The sequence below is a fragment of the Prosopis cineraria genome, unplaced genomic scaffold (assembly GCF_029017545.1).
Source record: "Prosopis cineraria cultivar Desert tree isolate PC_DT_omini unplaced genomic scaffold, ASM2901754v1 PC15, whole genome shotgun sequence".
Taxonomy (NCBI): Eukaryota; Viridiplantae; Streptophyta; class Magnoliopsida; order Fabales; family Fabaceae; genus Prosopis; species Prosopis cineraria.
In genome coordinates, this window is record NW_026555346.1 from 1,188,823 (window position 1) to 1,211,705 (window position 22,883).

Below are 22,883 nucleotides of genomic sequence, written 5' to 3' on the forward strand. Positions count from 1 at the left end.
AAACCCTTTAAATGGTTGCTCTGGATTTGACTACGGATCAGAAGCCTGCATGGCACCTTTCGAGCCAAGTGAAGTGATAGAGTGACAGGTGGCTGAGTCCATGCGCCCAAGTTCGTTCCTATGACGGCGGCACTTCTTGCTAGCTACAATCTGCATTAATCCAAATTGTCTCCCACAAGGCAGAACCCGAGGCTTGGCATTGTCGTCAAAAATAAAAATACAATTTTAGTGGCTATAAACCTATGACAGAACTTAACTAACTGCACAAATTAATTAAAAATGGTTGAAAAAAAAAAAACAGTCGCAGGTGGTAAAATTCATCGGCCATTCTATATTAATATAAAATATAGAATTTACAACAAATTAAGCCATCTTATTTTATTGAAATTTGAAGTTGACACATCACATGCTTCAGCATGAAAAGGAACGATCTTTATTACACTGATGTCACCTAATTGAAAAAGTGAAAACAAAAATATTCTAATATGTACAGTATAAATTAATTTCTAAATAAAGAAAACTAATTTTCGTTGCATCAATCTACAGAGAAAACCTACAAAATCCCCCACCCCTTTGTGCTTTGCAACTACAAAAGTTAGTTTTTTTTTTTTTTGGCAACCCAAAAAATTAATTTCTAAACAAGGCAGAAACTGCTATTGGTTACACTAATCTACAGGTAAAACTAAATTTTCCCTCGCTACTTTTGTGCTCTGCAACTTCTTCTGCCTCTTAATGCCGCCAGGAAACGAAACTCCTGTAAAGTGCAACGATTCCATCTTTGAAACGAAGAAAAATGCAAGAGAAGTGAATCATGCCCTTTGTTCATTAAGTCTCCTCTCAGCAGCAATAGCGGCGGCCATTGAAGGTGGCAAGTGCCTTAAACTTGCAGCGGAATTTTCATCACTTTCTGATCTCGTTAATGGAGCTGTTGCCAACAAGGTTTCAACATCTTTCAGGGTCAACATAGTCTGGTCTTGATTTTTCGTGTTACCGCTGATGACTGAATGGCTAGCCCTGCTCCTGTTCAGCTTATATATGCTCTCTTCAACTGTGTCTTTCACCTGAAATTGCGCAAGAGAAGGTTAGGACAATTCTTAATGAACGGGTTCGTTCCCAATAAAACTTGGTCCAGAAGCAAGAAAGGTGCAGATGCACTCATTAAGTCCATGATTTTGACATCAAAATAGAGCTAGTTTAACGAGTTTCACCTACAAATGCATTGTCAGAAGATGAAACGAATTATATTTTGAACTTTCATGTAGATACAATTGCTTGAGGCGATTACCCACACTTCAATTTTAGGAAAAAGTATAATCTAATCAATGGAACTGCCGAATAATTCCTGAGCATTCCGACGCAAAAATCACACGGCACACCACTATCATCTCAGCAACTACAGTTCTGAAACATTGATGAAGTGAAAATGAATTTGCTTACTTTATTCATTGATGAAGTGGGTACATACAGAGTACATGAGTAAAGAATAAATTGAATATCTGAAACTAATTAACAAACTAACTAATTTAAGTTACACTAACTAATATATCTAATATTAAGTGTTGAAGCAATTTCGCAGCCCGCCCGCTGGGGGTGGGGTGCAACTTTATACAATTGTAGACTACAGGCTTGAAGCTTATACTTCTTACTCTGACAATGTTCAGTCCTCTAAAGATGTTAATAGCTGATATTGAGTACGGAGAATTAGTTGATCGACAGACACTGATGAATTTCAGTCCTCTACATATACCATTGCTTGCTATGAATACTTCACTACCACTTACAATGAAACGATGAATGAGAGTCTTATTTTTCTGCCCAATTCTATGCACACGACTGATTGCTTGTGCTTCAGCAGCAGGATTGAGTAATGGCTCCACAAGGACCACATGCTGTGCTTCCAGAAGATTGAGGCCATTAGCTCCATGTTGAATCAAAATTAATAAAACCTGAATAAATTTTGATGTCGATTCCTGGGATGTTCCTCTTTCGTCATTTTGCTGCCCTTTAAATTGACTGATGGCAACATGAGATTTTCTGAACATAGAAATTCAAAACCAGAATAGCACGAGCATAAGGAACTTCCTGGAATAGTATGTGGGTAATAGAACGATCAAAAGACAAGTTTCCGTATGTGGAGTAAGTATTTCTATTAAATTTCAAACAATTGCTGAATGCAGCATAAACTTAATGTTTGTTGGCTAAAAAAGGCAAAAGCTCATTTTAGAGAACGTACCTAACAATGTACAAGAATGTCTTATCTTTTCATTTATCAAAATAAAAATACCAGTCAATAATACAGTATCCCTAGTCCCTTCACACTTGGGGTTTCTTTTCCTAATAACATTGAAAATTTCAGTGACTCAGCAATTTTTGACATGGTAAAACAAATATTAATTATTTCCAGTTTATTATTGATCAATCACATGAATATTTTCTTCTTTCCATATCCTGTCAATAATTTCCTTTAAATCTCTTCTCCTAGTCCTGCAAAAACACACAAATATTCAAGTGTGCGTGTGTATACTATCAGGTAGCATATCTGACCTGCCTCCTTTCATCCGAATGTAGGTGATATTATTGACAGCAAAAGCATGTTCCAATACATCAAGAACATCATTCCAGCTAGAAAACACGAGGACTTTTGCTTTAGGGTCTGTAGACTTGATCCACAAGATTCTTTTAGTGACTGCTTCAATCTTTAAAACACCCAAGCCAAGGAAGAGTAGAGAAATAGACGTTAGATAAAACCAACATAAATTAATTATGCGTGCAAGTGTTTTGAGGGGCAAGGTAAAAGAATACACATTATATAAAAACAATAAGCCCACACGCGTCCTATTTGAATATGAAAATTACATGGATGACAAGCTGCAGGATATGATATGAATTTCATTACTCATCCTATAAGAAATACTGTCTAAAATCAAATCATCAAAAAAAAAAAAAATAGAAGTCTTTTTTTCCGAGAATAATCTTGAAATTTCATCCTTACCACAAGTGGTAATTAGATTGTATTTCATTAACAGCCATAAGAAAGAAGTTTCCACCATTCACCTCTTTAGGATGAAACTGAAATTCATTCCTTTGATCAAACATAATGTTGTTACACATACATCTTATCTCGATCTAAATTTAAAATTTTTATCGACATGAAATTAAAATTGAAAGGTTAGGCATATGAACACATAAAAGAAAAGTCCTGGAATTTGTATACGCTTTGTTCAAAGACAATCTCAATTTTCAAATGTTAGTCTTCTATACACACTAGTTTATTTAGTATATAGAAATATGTGACAGCAAATAACAAGTCAATGAGACACCAGATACACATTTGAAATTATAAACATGCAAGCACCGAAGAAAGATGCTGCAAGTAGATGCCCGCAGTAGAATCGAGAGTGCATGGTTAGCGCATGTCTGAGGCTGTTGGTTAGCGTATGCCCGTTGATTGAGGCACGTGATACACCACCTTTTTAGTTAGCATGGCATTATGATTAATCTGTCTCTTGCTAGCACGTTAAAATTAGTAATTCCGTTCAGGCTTGTATGGTTCTTAGTGTTTGAGTTATATTTAATCTTTTATTTGTATTTAGATTTTCCCAATATTTTTGGTTTACGATTGGATAGCTTTGGTTTGAATTTTAGCTATTTTTGTGGGACTTGAATGTTGGCACAGAGTTGGTTCATTTCTTTAAAATTGTACACATTCATTCTTCCTAGGGCATTGAAATCTCTGAAGACCTCCAAAGGGAAACAATCTAGATTAGTTGTTAAATAAAAATACCTTAGTTCCGTAGGAACCTTTAACGCTGATGGATGATTCACATTTCTCACTGTTGTCAACATTCTGCAGCACAGAAGTTTTGAAAGATTCATGCTGTCTATCAACAGCATATGCAATGTTACCAAAATCAGTGTGCTGTCGACATGTTGGACACATAACCCATTTATGAAACTTGCTATTTTGGAGCCTTTGCTCTGTCATAGCAAATAAACCTGTAGAAGATAGAAGCATGGTTAAGTTTGAAATATTTATGATGCTTATTAGAGGCAAAAAAAAGCTAAACTTAAGGCTATCAAGCAAAGCAGAACAAAGGTAACAACATAAAAGTCAGTACTTTTGCATTGTTTCAATTCACAGAAAAACATGTAAAAATAAATGATACTTCTACATATCTGCTTGCAAAAAGTTCATTAACAAGTGAACAAGAGAGGTTTCCTATGTTATGCAAACACGATGACCACAGAATTTCAACACAGAAGGATCACGCAGGCATCTGCAATTGGAAATGAGTAAAATATGATATTATAAAGTTTGGTCATTAAGTAATTACATTTACAACATGTGACATGCCCACACTGAAAAACCATTTTCTGGCTGCCCAGCTTTTCTTGGCAAACTGGGCATGAATCCTCATCAGCTTTAGATGCAGGCATGCATTTCTCTTCTGTGAAATTTGACATTGCAGTAGCCACCTGAGTAAATGAAGAACTTTCTGCATGCTCCAATGGCCGTTGTTTCAATTGTACCAAACCCTGAAAAAAATATTCAATTTAGGTTAAATTTCTGGGGGGGGGGAAGCATAAGGATTAGCAAATGATGACCAGCTATTTTTACAGGTTGATTAGCAAATGACAAAGCCAGAAACTTTAGAGAAATCTCCTTTCTTATTAGGAAGACAGATCTACATAGGATAAGTAGTAGCAATTCTACTAATCAGGCCCCAGATACTTTAGACTCATCTTTACGATGGCCTCTACTAATAATGCAAAACACACACACACACACACGCAAAACTGAGAACTTAAATAGGAAATAAAGTTTTCCATAAGTGACTTCCATCTGACCATTCATAAGATCAAGTAATGAAAATATTTAGTCAAAGAAGATATCCATTAGAATGAAAGAATATGTAGCTAGGCATCAACAGAAGAAATTGTAAGGATTTTGCTCCATACCTTTAAGTAGCGAAGTTTTCCTTTTACTTGTGACAATGAGGCCAAAGACAAAAACTTATCATGGGAAAAGTTTGAACTTGCTGCACATAATTCATTTTCACCTAAAGCATCAAGAGACTTGTCATTTTCATTTGCCTTTAGGTGCAACCGGGAAACTGCCATCTTAATTTCATCATGGGCACGCAGATATTGAGCTTGGGCTAAAGCCAAAGACCTTGCATGGCCAAACTCCTTTCGCATACCCTTGAAGACCATAGAGCAAATGACCAGATTTCAGTGAATTCAAGATGCCAGTATAAATAGAGTCAACTAAGTATCATCATTCTTCTGATTCTTAGGGGCGGGGGGATGAGGAGGTATCATGTCTTGGGTGGAGAGAGGCAGGGAGAATAATTTTTGCAGAAATAATTTATCCTAGTGGAATTTGGTGAGGCAATTCAGCTATAAATATGTGTAGCAGATGCTCTTACTATACCTCAAAAATATGTAAATGTTTGGTGGCTGTTGAAACACTATCCTTTCCCAACCGAGCTTTGCAATAGGTCTTTAACACACCAAGAATAACTTCCAATTGAGATGCTGATCTTGAAACCTAACAACCCAGCAATTCAATATGAATGGTCAGAAAAATTGTGCCAAAAATATATGAAGTACCAACCTGATCGTAAAAAACTGAGAAATTATAATGTCATCATTTATGTTCCAAGGCGACTCTAATTTAACAGAGTGAAAGTGTCTACACGTTGAACCTAAATATGAAATGGCAAAGAATATGGGCAGTTGTGAGGTTTACTTGTATGTTTTTCTCTCGGGAAGACTTCAAAGATTTTACATGGTATGGAGACGTTGAATAATTAAAAAAAGTCAAATGAAATAGCTGACATCATGCACTGGAGATGCAAAGTATAATATTGAATATATATCCATGTCTGGCTAACACACCAAATCAGAATTTAAAAACACAAGGTTTGCTAAATCATCTGATATATAGCCAAGGAAAAAGTGGACAGAAGTCAAAGAGAATAAAGAATAAAAAATTTGCTTAGATTACCGCATTGCAACAGTTAACAAGAAAACCCCAAATATTACTTATCAACTGAAAGAGCTTGTGATTGAAAATTACAAGTTACAACTATTATTAACAACGGAGCAAATGCCTTTATCAACGTCCATAATGTTGAACTTTTTCTATTTTCTAGTCATTGTTTATCTTGTTGCTGTACAATTCAGGACTCTGTCTAGCAAATCAATAAAGAAAAGGATTCTGCCCCTGACCAACTGACAAAAAGTAAGAGAGGGGGGAATAAGCATTGTGCTCATGAAAGCCAAAAGCTTGCCAGATCCATTATATTGAGGAATGTATTGAGTTAAATCATTTAAAAAGCAACTAACCACAACTCTTTCTCCAACATTTCTTTTTCTTGATTCTTCATAGCCAATATCAGATGTTTTTGAAATGTGATTAGATTGTGATAGCTTTGAAAGGAAACGATTCAGTGCAAAATTTTTCTTCTGCAGATCCACTGCCTCCTCAGCAGATGAAATTATTCCTCCACGTTCATTCTTTAGAACAAAGAGCCTTGCTTCATAATCCTGAATAATAAAATCAATTGTGAGGGTATATCACATGTCTTGTCCATACGAGGAATCAAATCAACAGTCAAACTCAATAGTAAACCTGAAACAATTCATCAAGTTCACACAAAATGCATGGCGGACCATCAGAATGAGGTTGGCAATTTCGACATTTACCCACACGTTCAATGTCCTCTTCTTTTGGTTTGTCCATAGTCTGATCAATTTCCAAAATTCGATCAAATAGCACATTCCTAGAAGCTTCTAATTGATCCAAACTTGTCTGGATTTGATACTTCAGAGAGTGTATGCTCCGGAAACTGAACCAAAAGTGATACTCAGTCAGTGTGTATATAATTAATTTTACAAGATTGTTATTCATCAAAATCTAAGAAAATTTTCATATCTCATTTTGCAAAAACAGATCACTTCTGAATGCCATTTTAAATGGTTAACAGTAAAGTTAAATTCTAATACAGATGGCACTCCAAGATTACAACAGCTTACCATCCTTGACTCAGCGAAGTATATCCTACAACCTCTACTCAACGTACATTGATCAGGCTAATCAGGAGACTAGAATGGTTAAGGAGCATTTTGCAGATTGAAGGACATGAATCTTTCTAGCTAAAAGAAAGACATTTTATTGTTTGGCCAATGCATGAGAAGGGAAAAAAAATAAATCTTTTTCTATATCCCCAAAACCAGAATTCAACTTGGCTTTGAATAAAGCTTGTAGAGGGAGAGGGGCAGAAAGAAAGTACATTTAGTGAAATGGTCATGGAAAGTTGTGATAAAAACTAGAATGATGTTCTCGTTGGAGATGATGCAAGATTAGTACAGGATGAATGAGGATGCCACAACTGCATTGTGGTTTAGCAGTAAAAGCTCGGTGCACAGGATTTGGTGGTCTGGAGGTCATAGGCTTGAGTACCAAGGGAAAAGAGACTTACGCCCACCACTAGCTTGTGACACTAATCCACTATGCCTCAGTTGTGGGCGGCCAATGTATGGTTGGACCACCTCAAGGGAAGGCCAACCTTATTGCTAGGCCCCAGAGGAATTAGCCACACAGCTAGACGTTCCATCATGGATATTGACTAAAATAGTAACACACAGGGATTGCCTCCAAGGCCAATAGCCCCAAAAAGCTTATTTAGTTTAGCAGTCTATATCTCCCTTGCTTTTTATACAGCACAGTAATTATATTTTTTTTTATTCTTTGATACGTCATCTAAGTATTTTGACTTTCTCACTTTTTATTTTTGATTATGCTATTCTCTCTCTTTTTTTCATTTTTCTTTCAAATAAGTCACATTTCCTAAGTTTGTATTTATCACGCTCGTTGCACAGGAAAGAAAATCCAGTAAAAAAGAAAAGTAAAGGTGCATAGTTGGTTTTGAGCTGGGAACACAGCTTGACCTAGGATGTGTTGTGCTCCACAATCCCTCTAGCATTATATTTGAACTTACATGATTAAAGACGGATCCAGATATGCTATTAACGTTCTTTCTGTATTTTCAATGGTTAACGACTTTTATATTGATTTCAGATATTTGATAAAACATAATTTAAAAATGGAGAGATACACATCATTTTAAAACAGCAATGATTAACAGTTATGCAAATCGCAAAGATGAGGCATCACTGACCGAGCAGTAACTCTTGGTGGCTTTGAATTGTTCAAAGTTCCTGCAATTGCTTCTTCAATCTTCCTAAGCAACTCATCGGAAAAATCCTTGTTCTGTTCAGCATGATGAAGTGCTTCTAACCACCAAATTGTGGGCTCATTTGTACTCTCACTATATGCATTGCAGACCTACCAAAAAGATCAAATGATATAAGAGGCACGTAGAAATATCTGCTAAGCATAATAAGCCCATGAATTTTCACCCTGATTATAGAAGTACAATATCATAGAAGACAGCACAGTTTCATTTGGTATAACATGATGTCAATCATATAAATTTGCTTGGCATCAAAAATGAAGCTAGGTACATGGCATATCTTATTCATTCCTTTTCAGCGCAAAGAAAATGAACATACATGCAAAGTATTCAAGTTTCCAAGGAATAATCTGAAGCAACCAGGTTGTACGTGGTCTTGAAATAAAATGCGCCGGCGTTACTTCAAAGCCACAGAATAACCTCATGCAGAGGTGTCAAGTTCTGTGTACCAAGTCATTCGGGTGTAAGGATGAGCAATATACATAGATCTGGTGGATACTTGTGAAATTTACTTGTTTGGGTCAGAGAAGTATGTAAATCACCCTTCTTTAGCCACATAATGTATATTTGTTGATTTATCTATTTCATCATAATGCCATCCAAATAGCATTCTATGGGCTTTGAGAAATATTAATAGTTGTTTGACACATTTTATTCTTTTTTGAATTTTTAATGGGAACATATTTTATGTAATGAGTATCAACTTGAGAAAAGGTCCTTCGTCTTAACCTTTCCAGGAAAAGGGTCCAAGTTTGCATTCAAGGTTAACTATGCATAAGAAAATGTTTAACCACTAAATATTTAACTGGAGATGGAAGATACAGAAACATACACATACCGTACTCATGATCATCCTAGTCAGATGTTAAAAGGAATTTTGCAGAGATTTAAATGACACAGAAAGTGTCTGAATCAGTTTTATTGTATGCTTGGGTATCTGAGCTCCTGGAGCTCCTAGTAGAGCTTTGGCCTTCCACAGGAATATAAATTTAAAAATAATGATTCCAGACACGACTTACCAAAAGTTCAGTCTTAACAAAAATGAATACTGTTCTAAAGTGATTTAAGTAAATAAATATGAATATATGATTAAAAAAGGTCATAGAGATACCTGCAAATACACTTTCTGAAACTCCTGTTGGACTGCAGATAGCTTTGAACTGAACACAGATAAGTATTTATGTTTCAAATCTTCACATTCTGCTTTCAAAAACTGTAAAGAACTTGTAGATGAATCATTAACTTCCTGGTGCCTCTTTAAGTCATTTTCTGAAAAGCTAGGTGTACTGTTCAATGGTTCTCCAGAAGCCATTTTGAAATATATATCATCAGAGTCATTCCCTTTCTTCTTCTTAACAAAAGAACAATCAACCTCTTCAAGAATATGCTTTTTCGTTGACTTAAGTTGTGAAGTTCTAGAGAACTGCCTTCCTTTGCAGGGGAGCTCAAGTGAAATGTTTGTAGTTAGTGGAAGTATTTCGGCCAGATTATAATGAATGTGAATATTTAACAAAGGATCTAGGCGGAAATCTTCAGAATGGTCTTCGGCTAAAGTCAGTGCTTCAATGTACAGCAATGCTGCTTGAGAAAAATCCTTCTGCATTATGCTTATAGCAGCAAGTCCATTTAAAGCAACAACTGACCTCCTGAGAGCTTCCTCACCTTCTATCTTAGTCTTACTTATAAGGACCTACAGAATTAGATACAAATCAATCGATAGGATCATTGTAAAGAGTCTAATATCTTGTCAAAGAGCTCAACAAGTAACAGACCATCAGTATTTCCTCCATGGTCATCGGGGACTGTTGCAGAGAGCGCAACCCAGAGCTTCCAACCTGGGGGTGACAACAAGCCTGACGAAGCTTCAGCAGAGCATTCAATAACTTCCCAGCCTCTGTGTGAGTTATGAAGGAATCAGAAAAATCATCTGAAGAAACAGAACCTGGAAGCAGCATGAAATATTTCAAGATTAATTATGCCCACAGATTCACATTATTTTCAAATATCTTTTATAAAAGATATCATACAGCATAGCATTAGAACCTGGAACACTTCTATTAAGAATGTCATTTCTCAAACTGTCAATAATTTCATGAACATAGTTAACACAAGTTTCATGTTGCCTTTGGTAAAAGTGCACTTCTACTGGTGAGAGAGAGAGCCAAGTGAGGCATTCCTCCTGAGAAGGAAGCTGCAACTCATCTGCAACATGTTCTTTTGAAGAGCGCCACATGACTTGTTTGAACATTTTATGTGTAAATTCCATAGCTCCAATATCTCCCTTCTGCAAAGGTATCAAGCATTAAGCAATATTGTTAGTCAATAACGCTTGCAATGTACAAGCAGAAGGAGTGGGATTCAATTACAATTAGCAAAAAAATTTAAATTAAATATAAATACCTCATAAGGATCCCGAATAACATCAGCCCACCAACGGTAAATATCAAAAGGACTAGCTTTAAGGAATCGTAATAATCCATGCAAGTCGTCAAGCTTTCGCTGAATGGGGGTTCCCGTAATGCACCAATGATACTTTGCATTGAGCCGCAGTGCCATTTCAGTGGCAGCTGCAGCATTACTCTCCACCATTTGAGCCTCATCCAGGCAAATTCTCCACCAGGATATTCTTGTGAGAAGAGTGGGGACAACTGGGTACCTAAATAAAATATTGCTATAATTACAAAAATGCATATATTGAAAAAAGTTTTTTTCTTTCTGATGCCAACAGATGTAATCAGCCAAAATACTAGCAACTAAGCATCATAAATTCTCTTGTACTCTCTCAATGGCAGATCTGTTAAACTAAAAGTGTATTAGGGTATAAATCTTAGTCCATTTACTAATCAATAACAGAAACATTAAATTGGTAATCAGAGAGGAAGCAGAAGATAAGGAAAAACAAGAGATTAGAAAGAAAAAAAATATCAAAGATAAAGGGAAAACAATAATTAAGTAGAATCAGAAAGTGCATAAAATACAAAAGGGAGAAATATGACACAATTTGCAGCAAACCTTTTTTGAAATCTCAAAAAGTGCCGATCACCTTCATGCCTATCATAATCATGAGACAGATCCTCTTTAAGTACATCGTATGTTGTTAATACAATGTCCGCAGAAGCAAGTTCACTGATATTCATCATAGATGTATTGGTGAAAGATGTGTCTCGCACACCTTCATAAATATACGTTTTCAAGGAGCCTGGACGTGTATGACTGAAAAAGGTATCTAATAGTTAATAGAAGTAAAACTTCTTCATTAAAAGAAAATAAAGAATAATGACAATTCACAAATGATATTTAACAATGGAGATATTGCATGTCTAGAAGACAGATAATTTTTGTCCCCAAAAAGTCAATCTGAACGCATAGTTTATAACATGTTCCATCCCTCTTGGCCACTAACCAAATCACAGATCCTACATGACTGAAAGCATGTTGCTCTATACCAAATTACACTAGAAATTAAGATTTACTCAAACATTTTAACAATTGAACATGATATATTTATAGAGAAAACACATTCACCCAAGTCTATCCCATATTGCAACAGCCTTTCTTCATGGTTGCTATTAAGTGAAGGGCTCGGGACACCATGAGGTATGGTAAGCACACAATCATCAAATAAGATGATTAAAGAGCAGATAGGCACCCAAGTGAGTTGGGGAACCCTCTTCTAAAAGCTAACTATTGAGATGGGAGTACCAACCCACTTAAATGCCTGAATAAAGTATCTTATATAACAGGCGTAGGCATCTCATTGGGCCTCATTTGGTAATGGAATGGAATGGAATGAAAATAATGACTTTTTAGATTTAAAAAAAAAAAGTCTTTTATGTCCTTGAATAAAAAAACTAATACAAAACATACAGTTATTGTAAAGTAATGATAACATGGGCGTAATAGAGATTGCATTTTTTGAATTTCATGTAATGAAATTCCATTCCATTTCCATTAAGGTAACCAAACAGGGCCTTAGTCTCCATCAAGAGTAACATTCATAATAGGAGTCACGTATACAATTTATCTTCCTTCTATTCTTTATAAGTGAAAAGCGCTACAGATAAATTTACATGATTATGCAGTTCAACAACAAACCCAACTTGGTTGCGCCTGTGGAATCTAAAACATGGTTTTCTGCTTGCTCCAGCTAATAATTGCTCCTCACAAAAAGTAAATTCTTTAGAATTTTTTATCCTTTGCTGTTACAAGCAATTTATTTTATATTTCATATAATTGTCTAGGCTCTAGTGCTCTTGTTTAATGACATTGCACATTACTTAAATGAACAATTGAACAAGCATTCCGAGAAGAATCCAAGATTCATGATTAAGTAGGAACAAATTATACCGGATAATTTCATCATGCCACTGGGACAAAATAGGAGCTGGACAAACAATAAGAGTGGCACCAGAAGCAATAGGAGATTCAGTAGCTTGTATTAGTTCTGAGCATATTTGGCATACATAATCCCCATCCCTTACAGCTATGGTGGTTTTAAATTTCTTGCTTTCAGATCCCTCTTTTGATTTCAGTGATTTTCCTTTGGGAGAATAACCAACACAATCTGCATGTTGCCAAGCATCACAAATGTCACACTGAACCCATAGACCCTTATATTTGAGACTTTCACTCACAGCTCCACATGTACACTCCACACGATCTCTTTTGAGTCTTTTAAAATTCACCTTATGATCCTCATTAACCTGCACCTTTGAGTCAACAAGAATGTCACTTTCAGATGCTGATCTCTGATGAGCAAAGATGCAAGCAAGTAGTTCAACAGTTTTGCCCAAACCCATTTCATCTGTTGCATAAAAAGAGAAGAGTTTCAGTTGCCTTAAAAAAATGGAAATATGTATCACCCAACAGCTAGCCAGAGTATCACTGCAAACCATCAACAAATTTTACCATTCAAACCTTGTAGGCTTTGATGCCATGAAGAAAGACAAGAGAAATGATGTTGTGATTTCTTAATTCTTCAGAATGGAAGAAGATCTAAATATATACATATAGGAGATTCCACACAACAAGTCTGCCAGTGAATCAATGAATTAAGCAAGCATAAAGGGGACAAATTAAATCTAGGGAAGAGGGAAGAAAAGGAAATTACAGAACTGATTTAAAAAAAAAAAAAAACACGTGCTTCACATAAAACATGGTCAATTAGACCACAAGCAAGAGGATCACATTTGGAATTAAAGAAATAAATGTGGAGATCAGAGTCAAGTTTTAGCAAATAGCAAAGACAGGATTTAAGATCCACCGGCAGCAGCATAAAATCAGAAGGTTAATTTTGATATTGCAGCCCCTAGGTTCCAGATAAATTTGTCGTAAAATAAATTGAATTGAAAACAGTCGAATCATTACAATTGTTGGTAGTGATGGACCATGGAGCAGCCTGCAGAGAATATATAATTCTCCACAAGATCTTTGGTTACCATTTCACCAGAATTTGCATGCTAATTTGTTTAGATATATAAAAAGCATAGAATAATTGACGGGATTTCAGAATCACTGGAAGCAGGATAACATCAGTAGGTTAATGTTGATGTTGCAGCCTCCAAGTTCCGGACGTCATTTATCATGACATAAATTTAATTGGAAGCACTTTGATCATCGAAATTTCTGATTGGAATGGAACACTACTTCAGAGTAGTCTGATTCATTACCACAATAATATCTTGACCACCTTTTATAGTTAAAATCTTACGAAAATTCACATGATTACTAGAGAAAATAACTGACATATGCAGCATAGCTTGGGACATACCTGCAAGAATGCCTCCAACCACACAAGGTGCATGAGTCTCTGGGTACAATGAAATATTTCCACTGAAGCCACATATAAATCAAATTAGCATTCAGGGAGGAAAGAAATGATAAGGCTGTGTAGGCAAACACACTCAAATCACCAAGATTTGAATTATGTGATAAATAGGGTCACAATTATTCTGAAACCAAGTCAAGAAATCATACCTGAATGGATTAAAGAACATTTTAGAGCTCATGTCAATAAAATCCACGGGCACACACAAAGGAGAATGAAAATGACTTCTCTCTCTTTCCCCCTGACCTCCAGCTCTTTTTTTCTCTCTCTCTACCATCCAAAAAGCTGCACGCCTTTGATATGGTCTCAATTCAGGAAGTAAGTCAGGTATGTCTTCCTGAAGCATTGGTTCTGATCTGCTCAAACAAAATCCAAAAAAAAAAAATCATGTGTTAGATTGAAACATGAAAATTAAAGTACTTTGCTCCATCAACATAATTATCATTATTGTTAGTTTGTTGCCATCAAATAAAGATCAAAGCAAAAGAAAATGCTAGACTTACTTTGAAGGCCTAATGGCTTCATAGAAACCTGCTGGGTTAAAGTTCACATGTTTCTGGGTATAGCGAGTATCATCCCTGATCTCAGTCTGTGGATCAACTTCCACTTTCATATAGCAACCCACCCCATATCTAACCTCGGACGTCATAATTTCAGGGCGTAGCCAAGACATGACATTCATCATACTCTTCTTCCATAGTTGTCTGGAACTGTCTAGAAGTGATTCACATGCATCAAAGGCACCCTTTAGTATCTCAACCCTTAATCTAAGGGAGGGCATGTCTTCAGAAAATCTACTCCCAAGAACTGGCCTCAATGTAAGAAATTTCAAACTTGCCAAGTGAATAAGACCAGAGACACCTTCATCAGGTCCATCAAAAACCCCAGATAACAGCACCGTACATGTTTCCCCATGATCCATTACTCTTTTTACAAACTCTAGATGAATATCAGAAGAAGCCAATATAGGCCAATGGCCTAGTTTAATTCGACCAAGGATCTGATTGGCATTAAACACCTGAAATCTTAGAGAATGTTGGAAATCCTGATAAAAGTCATCGGAAAGTTCAAAACCCGAAAAACCTTCTCTCATCTTCAAATCAGTTAGAACAACTTCAGAAATATCAAGGTGTTCGTTTGAGAACCAACCGGACCTATCAACTTCCACAAAGTAGGGATTGTGAACTTCACCAAAATCCTCCCTCGCTTGTCCCCCAGTTTCCAGCACTTTCTGTTTATCCAATTCTGTTGCAACAGTTGCCTGTGTTTCTAGTACTATCCCGCCAGATCGATGGGGTCTACTTTGTTTTCGTCTGCCCATACTTGTCACTACTGGCAGAAGAAAGCAAGATCAACTTATCTCTGTTTTTGTGCGTGAATTAACATGAACCAAAAGAACTTAAATTTGACAAGTTGGACTTCCCGACTCAAATGCCACAAGTGCGAAACCAAAGGGAAAATAGCATATGACAACAACTAGAGCAACATAATCAAACATGAATTAAAACGGTAAGGGGTTGAACGGCAGAAGCACCAAATAAATTCAGCTGGTCAATGAATAAAAATCAACAGACTTGACTGAATTTAACTGAAATGAATCATGGAAAGGGACCGAAAACGTAGAATGGAAGATACAGCGCAATAGTCGGCAAGCAGAAGAACAACTGGCATTCACCTTCTCTTGGGTTCAAGGGTTAATACCCCGATGGATAAGCTCAACCAAAGCAAGAAAATTTCCGGCCTCATTGAAAACTCTCACAAAAATTCAGAAACCAAAACACAAAAGTATTTCGTTCGCGAGTCTTGTGAATTGAGAGGAAAATAATTTTCAATTATGAACCTGAAGATACGAAACTGACTGAACAGAACAGGAACCCAGGAAACGAGCGTGCCGCTGGAGCTCTCGTCTCGCGCGAGTTTGCGAAAATCACCAACAGCTTGGAGAACGTTGCCGAGATGGACAGATGCAATGGTTAGAATTTTTTATTTTTTATATGCAAGCGTAAACGGCACTTTCGAATTTCGATAACTAAATAACAAGGTTTTTTTTTGAGTAAAAAAAATAACAAGTTTTTTTAAAAAAAGAAAAGAGGGGATTGCAACGCACGAATCATGGCCAATATATATTTGCATAAATTGCAAGATAAACACATTTTGAATGTTATTTACAAGTTTTTTGTTTTAAACATTATTTAGATGGTTTATAAATTTTCTCAAAAAAAAACCAGGTGAACTATATAAAATGAATATAATTTTTTATTAATAAATACATTTTAAATATTATTTGCAAATATTGTGTTGTGTACTCTTTCAGATTCCATTTATAAAACACATTCTATAAAATTCATTTAGTTTCATTCATGATTTACGATATAGATTTTTAGGTAATGTTTAAAAATATTTTTAAAATTACCTTTTATGAGAGAGAAAAAATAACATAATATCATTCTTTAAATTTGTTATATACTCCCTCTATTAAAAAATGTAAAATATTTTTTGATAAGTTTGATATTCAAGAATATAAGGTATTTTTAGTATTTTAAAGTGTAATTATTATCTTTTTTTAAAAAATGTTCCTATTAATAATGATTTTATGTTTATTGTGGGATGTTTAATAGGGACAAATATGAAAAGATAGAATTAATTAAAAAGTAAATAACTACTTTATTGGAGAGTAAAATTTAATTAAAAATGCCTCATATTTTTAAATGGACGGAGAATGAGCATATTTAAAATTTTACACACTTTTATTCCTTATATTTTTTTTGCATTAGTATTGATAAAATTGATAGGAATGACTTATAAAAAAAATTAGAAGAACATTTTATAAAAGAGCAATTCTATTGTTTTATCGAAAAACTTAATTGCAATAAAACTTTAGACTTGCAAGACTATTTTAAATGTTATTGGGGTTTAATTATCAACATATTTAATATACATTGAATATGTTAGTTTTGGGCTTACAGTGCAATGTTTTTTTTTATAAAAAATACAAATAAGTTCACAAATTAATAGACATTTTGAATTTGACTTGTTGTAAACTTATGTTAAAGTACAAAGAATAGATTGAAAATTTTTAAATTGTAAATGTTGTGAAAAGACTTGTAAAAAGATTAATTTTGTGATTTATGGTTTAACTAAAATTTTTTACAAGTATTTCTGTCATGCTTACGAATTTATTTTCAAAATTTGCACTAGTTTTTTGAATGAAATAATAAGTCGGATTTAGAGGATTTATCAAGCAATGTAATAAAAAAACGATTTATCAATGATTAATTTTCTTACTTGTGAAGTTACCCGCCATTTTTTTTCAAGTTTTAACCTTAAAATCTCTAACTTTTAAGGATGCATTTGAACTTGGCCCTAATTAGATTTTGCTTTAACCCTATGCCAAGTCCGATCAACACGTCAGGCTAGCTGAATATATAAATGATTAGATCAAATTCAACCTATTTGAAAGTGAAAGAGGACTTACAAGAATATTAAAAAATGAAAAAAAAAATACTTCATCAACATATTAAACATGAACACCACTATTCAAAATACATTCGCTTCTCTAGTCAATTTTAAAATTTAAAGTTATAAATAATTGACATTTATTTTCACATAATAATATTAAACTAATTTACTATTATTTTCAAGTAATAAATTAATCCTCATTCCCTTGAGAGGTTTGCTATGGCTTTAGACGTAAGATATCAATTTATATTATATTTTATATTTAGTATTTCTTCCCCAAATTATCTATACTTTTTCCTGGCCAGGCCCATATCACCTCTATTGATATTTGCAGGCGTTAATGTGTGCCCTCAGTAAAAAATATTGAAATATTTGTAATCATCAATATAAATGATTAAAAATTGTGTGTTTTAAGTAAACTAGCACACAAATTTATAAATGAACGAGTTGACTGAATTTTTTAGGAATTATAACAATTTAAATTCGCGTGAATTAATTATTCAGTTTCTATATTTAAAATTAAACATGTAATTCAATACTAAGAAATAATCCATCTAAACAAATTTAGACCGCACATGTGCATATCATACGTGACATGCGACCCCGTAGTACTTGCATATTAATCATTATTTGTTATTATTGTTATATTATACTCAGGCCTTATTTGGTATGCGAATTAATTTTGATGGGATAGGAATAAGAACAAGAGTGGGGATGAGAATTAAAAATATGTTTGATTTGATATGTCAATGAAATTATGATGTAATCTTTATTTAATATATATAATTATACTATCTAAATAGTATTTTACCCTCAGCCTGGAAAAACGACATGCAACCTGAAAATAAACTATATGCAAAGTGAGTCAATAGTTTGTGGACACTGAGACATCCACAACATTTGGAGATCAGTTTTACACAGGACATCATCCTGTCCAGGTCAGTTAAAGGCTAAAGTGAATCGCATCATGCACACCCGCGAAAGATCCAGAAAAAACGTTGCCATTGCTTTAAACTTTGTGAATCGAATTATATTTTTGTTTAAAATCCACTCTTGAAACAGGAGGAATACAACTGTCTGGAAGTTATTAGCTTTTGAATCAAGCATGGTTTATGTCAAGGGAAGCTTAATATCCAAATAATACATGTTCAGACCCATGGAATAAATCAGAACACCAAAATCAGTGATCAAACCAAAACCGTTTCGAATGGATCTTAATGGACCATTATACTTGCAAAATGGAAATGGTTGCTAGCATGATAAAACCATTTGCAAAGAAAAATCCTCTATTAGGACGAGACAGTAGATGGAAGTCTCTGCCCAATAATCACGAAATCGAAGTATTTATCTAAGTATTTGCCCAGGAATCACGGAATGGAAGTATCAATCAATATCACTCCTCATGCTCCTCCAGCCAAGCCGAGAAAGTAAGTGGCTCCACCCTCAAAAACCTATACCACTGAATTGCCTCGGCTTATTCTTGCGCGTAACCCCGTTCCGGCTAATGAGCCACATGGTCTTTGCTTCTTTCAAATTTTAACCCCCTTTTTTTCAGGGAGAATTTTGGTTAAGGTCTACAAAAGATACTTAATTGTTGATGGGTCTCAAAAAATTTTGAAACTTCAATTCAATTCAAGTGAAAAAATAAAATTAATAACTAATGATTATGTATAACAAGAAAAAAGTATTTTGATCTTTTTATTGTTAAGATTATTTTAATTTTTTTCTTAAACTGAAGTAAAATTTTAAAATTATTTAAAACCATCAATAATTAAGTTTCTTCCATACTCCAAATCCATCTCTCTTCATCTGTATTCTTGTTAGCTTTTTCAATCCTGCACACTTTCTCCGTCTCCCTTCTACTCTCCATTGCTTTGTGTGTCCATCTTTTTTTTTTTTCTATTGCCACCATGACTCCTTGGGCTTTTCCCTGCCACTAATTGTTGATTTCTCGCTCCCTTTGATTTTCCTTGCTTGCAACCCCTGCACTTTCACTCATTGTGAGATACTCCAGCTGTCTCTTTCTCTCTTACTCTCTTCACCCTAACTTCTCTTAAAAAAAATTGATCCAAGTAAGTGGGGGAAGAAAGCGAGAAGATCTAAAGTAGTAGGAGGAATAGTCTAGGTTTTGTCTAAGGGCTGAGAGATGGTAAATATCACTTCCCACTAAGTCAGTTGGTTGGTGGTCAAGTTAGTTGGACTAACCTTTCGGTAACCTTCTTCATTATAATTATTTATATATTGTTATACATATAACAGATACCATGATCATCAAATCTGTAGGCATTATTATAACACTTGTTTGACCTATGACTCTATAAGTTCATTTCTTATCAATCATCAGTGTTTGGTTTCACAAATTTCTATCGTGGTATTATTTGTGCGGGGACTTCATAAATGGTTTTATGTGATTTATGCGTCTCTAGATTTCATATTAAAGGTATTATTCAACTGGTTCATGCATTTAGTACTTATTTCAGGCTATAAAGCTTCAATTTCGAGGGCAAACAAAATGGCTTAGTGCTATTGATGAGTTCATTCATGTCTAGGGGAATGCAAAACCCATACCAAATAGGACATATCTCTTTCTATTGTAGTTTGTTATCTTTATGCTTATGGATTCTAACGCGTGGATAAAAAAATCAACTCTCCTCCTTGGATGCTTTGCTGGTAGTCTGACAACCGTACTAGATTGTGATTTTTTTCCTTTAGCTTAATGCTTCTTTAATTTAGATGATTTAGTCGTTATCTCCTGCTTCAATTGATTAAATAATTGGAATTTCTGGGGTTTATTGGGTTTGCTAGCTGTGAGAATTGATCATTTTAACTTTATTATTAATTTGGATGCAACTAGATAGTACAAGTAAAATGGTTGATGAAAAAATAGAGCTGTGACTTGTGAGGGAATGGATTTTCCACTATGGTATGCTCTGTCCTCCCGTTTTTATTTGATTTTTGTGCCACTAGTAAGGCCATTCAATGCTTATAAAAATTATTTATACTCCTCGTATCTCTTTCATTTCTCTATTACTTGTATGTTCATTTTCTTCCCTAAAATTTAAAAGAACATCAGAAAAGGTTCAATCTTGATGTGAGATACTAACCATTCATCATTTTCGTATTCTTTTCTAGTATTTATTGGGCAAGCAAGCACACATTTTGAATTACAAACTAAACCATAAGCTAACTAAAGAAATCAGAAACAGATCGTTACATGATAATATTGTTCATATCTACTATTTTCATCTTTTACTCAATGATTTTAATCCTGCTTCACAAAAAAGAAAAAGCAACTTGAATATGTTGTCAACATCTAAATAAAACTTTTTTATATATTATCACCTGTATTGATTACTTCCTCTCTCTTTTTTTGCTATGAAAATTCAATGCAAGTTCCTTTTAGTTGAATGTTTTAGAGTTTAGTCCTTTTGAGTGGTTATTTTCTCACAAACTGTGTTTTTCATTTGAAATTATTTTCTCTTAAATTGTTATTACCTGCAAAATGTTTTATGCAACTTCCCATGTTGAGACTAATATTGTATGTGATTCTTCTTCAGGTCAAGAATGCTATAACTTCTTTTTCCCCGTTAAATGCTCATCTTAGGTTGACACTAAAGATAGGCATGGGTCCCTCCATTCAAAGTTGTATTTATTTGTTATTTAGTAACTGTAGCTGTCATTCTAGCTTATAATCACCATCTATTTTGTTAGTCGGTGAGATTAATATTGTTCCCTCACATGTTTGTTTGTTTGTTTTTTTTTTTTTTTGCTTAGGCTCATACTTTTATGTTAGATTTTTTATAAACTTGTACTAGTTGATGGGTTATAGCTCAAGTTTCTCTTTGATCTATATGATGGATGAACATTGCCTAAGCTTTTGTTTTATTAATTGATGTTTCTTGGTTCACTTTCATATGTCAATTGCAAAAATATTTCAAGATTCATGTTGTGCTTTAAATAAAAAAGAAGAAGAATTCAACTTGTATTGAATTACAATCATAGTTATATTTAAATAATAAGAAACCTTAGCTTTAGCTGATTGTACAATAAACTGATGCTTATCCCCCACGGTACTAATTGAAATGCAAACACTATGTGGAAGAATTTGTTTGAAATGGTTTTGATTTTAACTTTATTTGCACCTTTAGTCAATTAGCTCTTGGCCTAAGGTGTCAAGGTATTGTAGTAGAAATTGTGGTTTGGATTTTGCAAGTAATGACTGGCGAAAAGCATTATAACCTATTAGTTAGTGTATTGTTTTGCTTGATCACTGAGGGTATGTTTATTTGCTCAAGGAAAGTAGTATAACAAGGTAGTATGTGTTTTGTTGTTCCTTGTAGCAAATTGTATTTGGAGATTTACTTTTATTTATCCTTTTGCAATCGGTTGTAACTAGGCTTATTGCTTTTGAGTTTTTCTTCTTTTAGTCTTCTTTGCTATTAGCGAGTGTAACTTTTTTTTAGCTGAAAAAATCAAACAAAAGACATTATACATCTTGTCCATGCAATTTAAATTTTTAAGAGGATTTGTTTGTAGTCTTTCCTAATTTTTTTATTAACTAATTACTTAATTTACTTAATATTTTCCCGCTACATTTGAATAAGTATAGTTTTAGGATGCTTTGTTCTCTTTTCAAATGTTTCCAAATACTGTTCCTAGGACATGTTAGTTTTCTATTTATGCTAAATTGGTATTGATTTTTATTATGAATAATCATTCAAATTTCATTTTAAGTGATTTTTAATAGGATTTTTATTAAATCGATATATTTAAAATTTTTACATATGAAACAGTTTTTTTTAAATGACTCAATGACGTGTAACAAGTTAAAAATTATTCAAGTGCCATATTTAAGGGAGAGCTGATCACACATTTGTTTGATAAAAATGAAGGAAAGTGATTTTTTTGTTTTATTTTTATAGCCATGTTTATATCTTTAAGATTATTATTTAAGAGTAGTTATTATATTTAAAGTAGAGGCAATTTTTTAAAAAATTTCAAAATGAACTTTTTATCTTACATTATATCATGTGTATCTAACATGTTCTGAAACTAATTTAGCCCATGTTCATGTTATTTGACTATAATTGCTTTTATACAATGTATTTTAAATTTTAAAATAAAATTTTTATTTGCATACAATATGCATTTTGGTATAGCATCAAAACTATGCATACATTATTCCCTATTATTATGCATGCAGGGCTAAAATTATTTTAAATATTATAGTTTTATTATTACTATGTCCTAATTAGAATGTAATTTAGTGAAAATTTATACTTTCCCGTGCATCATTGGAATCTAGTTTGTCAATAAATCAATATATATTTTAGCAT

At 34.0% G+C, this 22,883-nt stretch overlaps 1 protein-coding gene across 8 annotated transcripts; it reads right to left on the minus strand.

Annotated features, from left to right (window-relative positions):
- Nucleotides 1–352: 352 nt before the first annotated feature.
- LOC129294236 (uncharacterized) lies at nt 353–16,060 on the minus strand. 8 transcript variants are annotated; one of them, XM_054932445.1, is made up of 19 exons: nt 14,592–16,047; nt 14,238–14,444; nt 14,032–14,093; nt 12,609–13,065; nt 11,274–11,474; nt 10,662–10,917; nt 10,305–10,545; nt 10,034–10,203; nt 9,373–9,951; nt 8,187–8,353; nt 6,638–6,854; nt 6,352–6,552; nt 5,435–5,551; nt 4,960–5,202; nt 4,335–4,536; nt 3,785–3,996; nt 2,545–2,696; nt 1,782–2,034; nt 353–1,061 (listed from the first exon to the last, which is right to left on the minus strand). In XM_054932445.1, the coding sequence occupies exons 1-19, from the start codon at nt 15,407–15,409 to the stop codon at nt 810–812; spliced, it is 5,007 nt and encodes a 1,668-aa protein (XP_054788420.1). In that variant the 5' UTR covers nt 15,410–16,047; the 3' UTR covers nt 353–809. The 8 variants fall into 8 exon arrangements, with proteins under 8 accessions (XP_054788420.1, XP_054788419.1, XP_054788418.1 ...); XM_054932444.1 differs by lacking the exon at nt 353–1,061 and having other exon boundaries at nt 1,419–2,034; nt 14,592–15,417; nt 15,929–16,060; XM_054932443.1 differs by lacking the exon at nt 353–1,061 and having other exon boundaries at nt 1,419–2,034; nt 14,592–15,417; nt 15,764–16,047.
- Nucleotides 16,061–22,883: the final 6,823 nt, after the last annotated feature.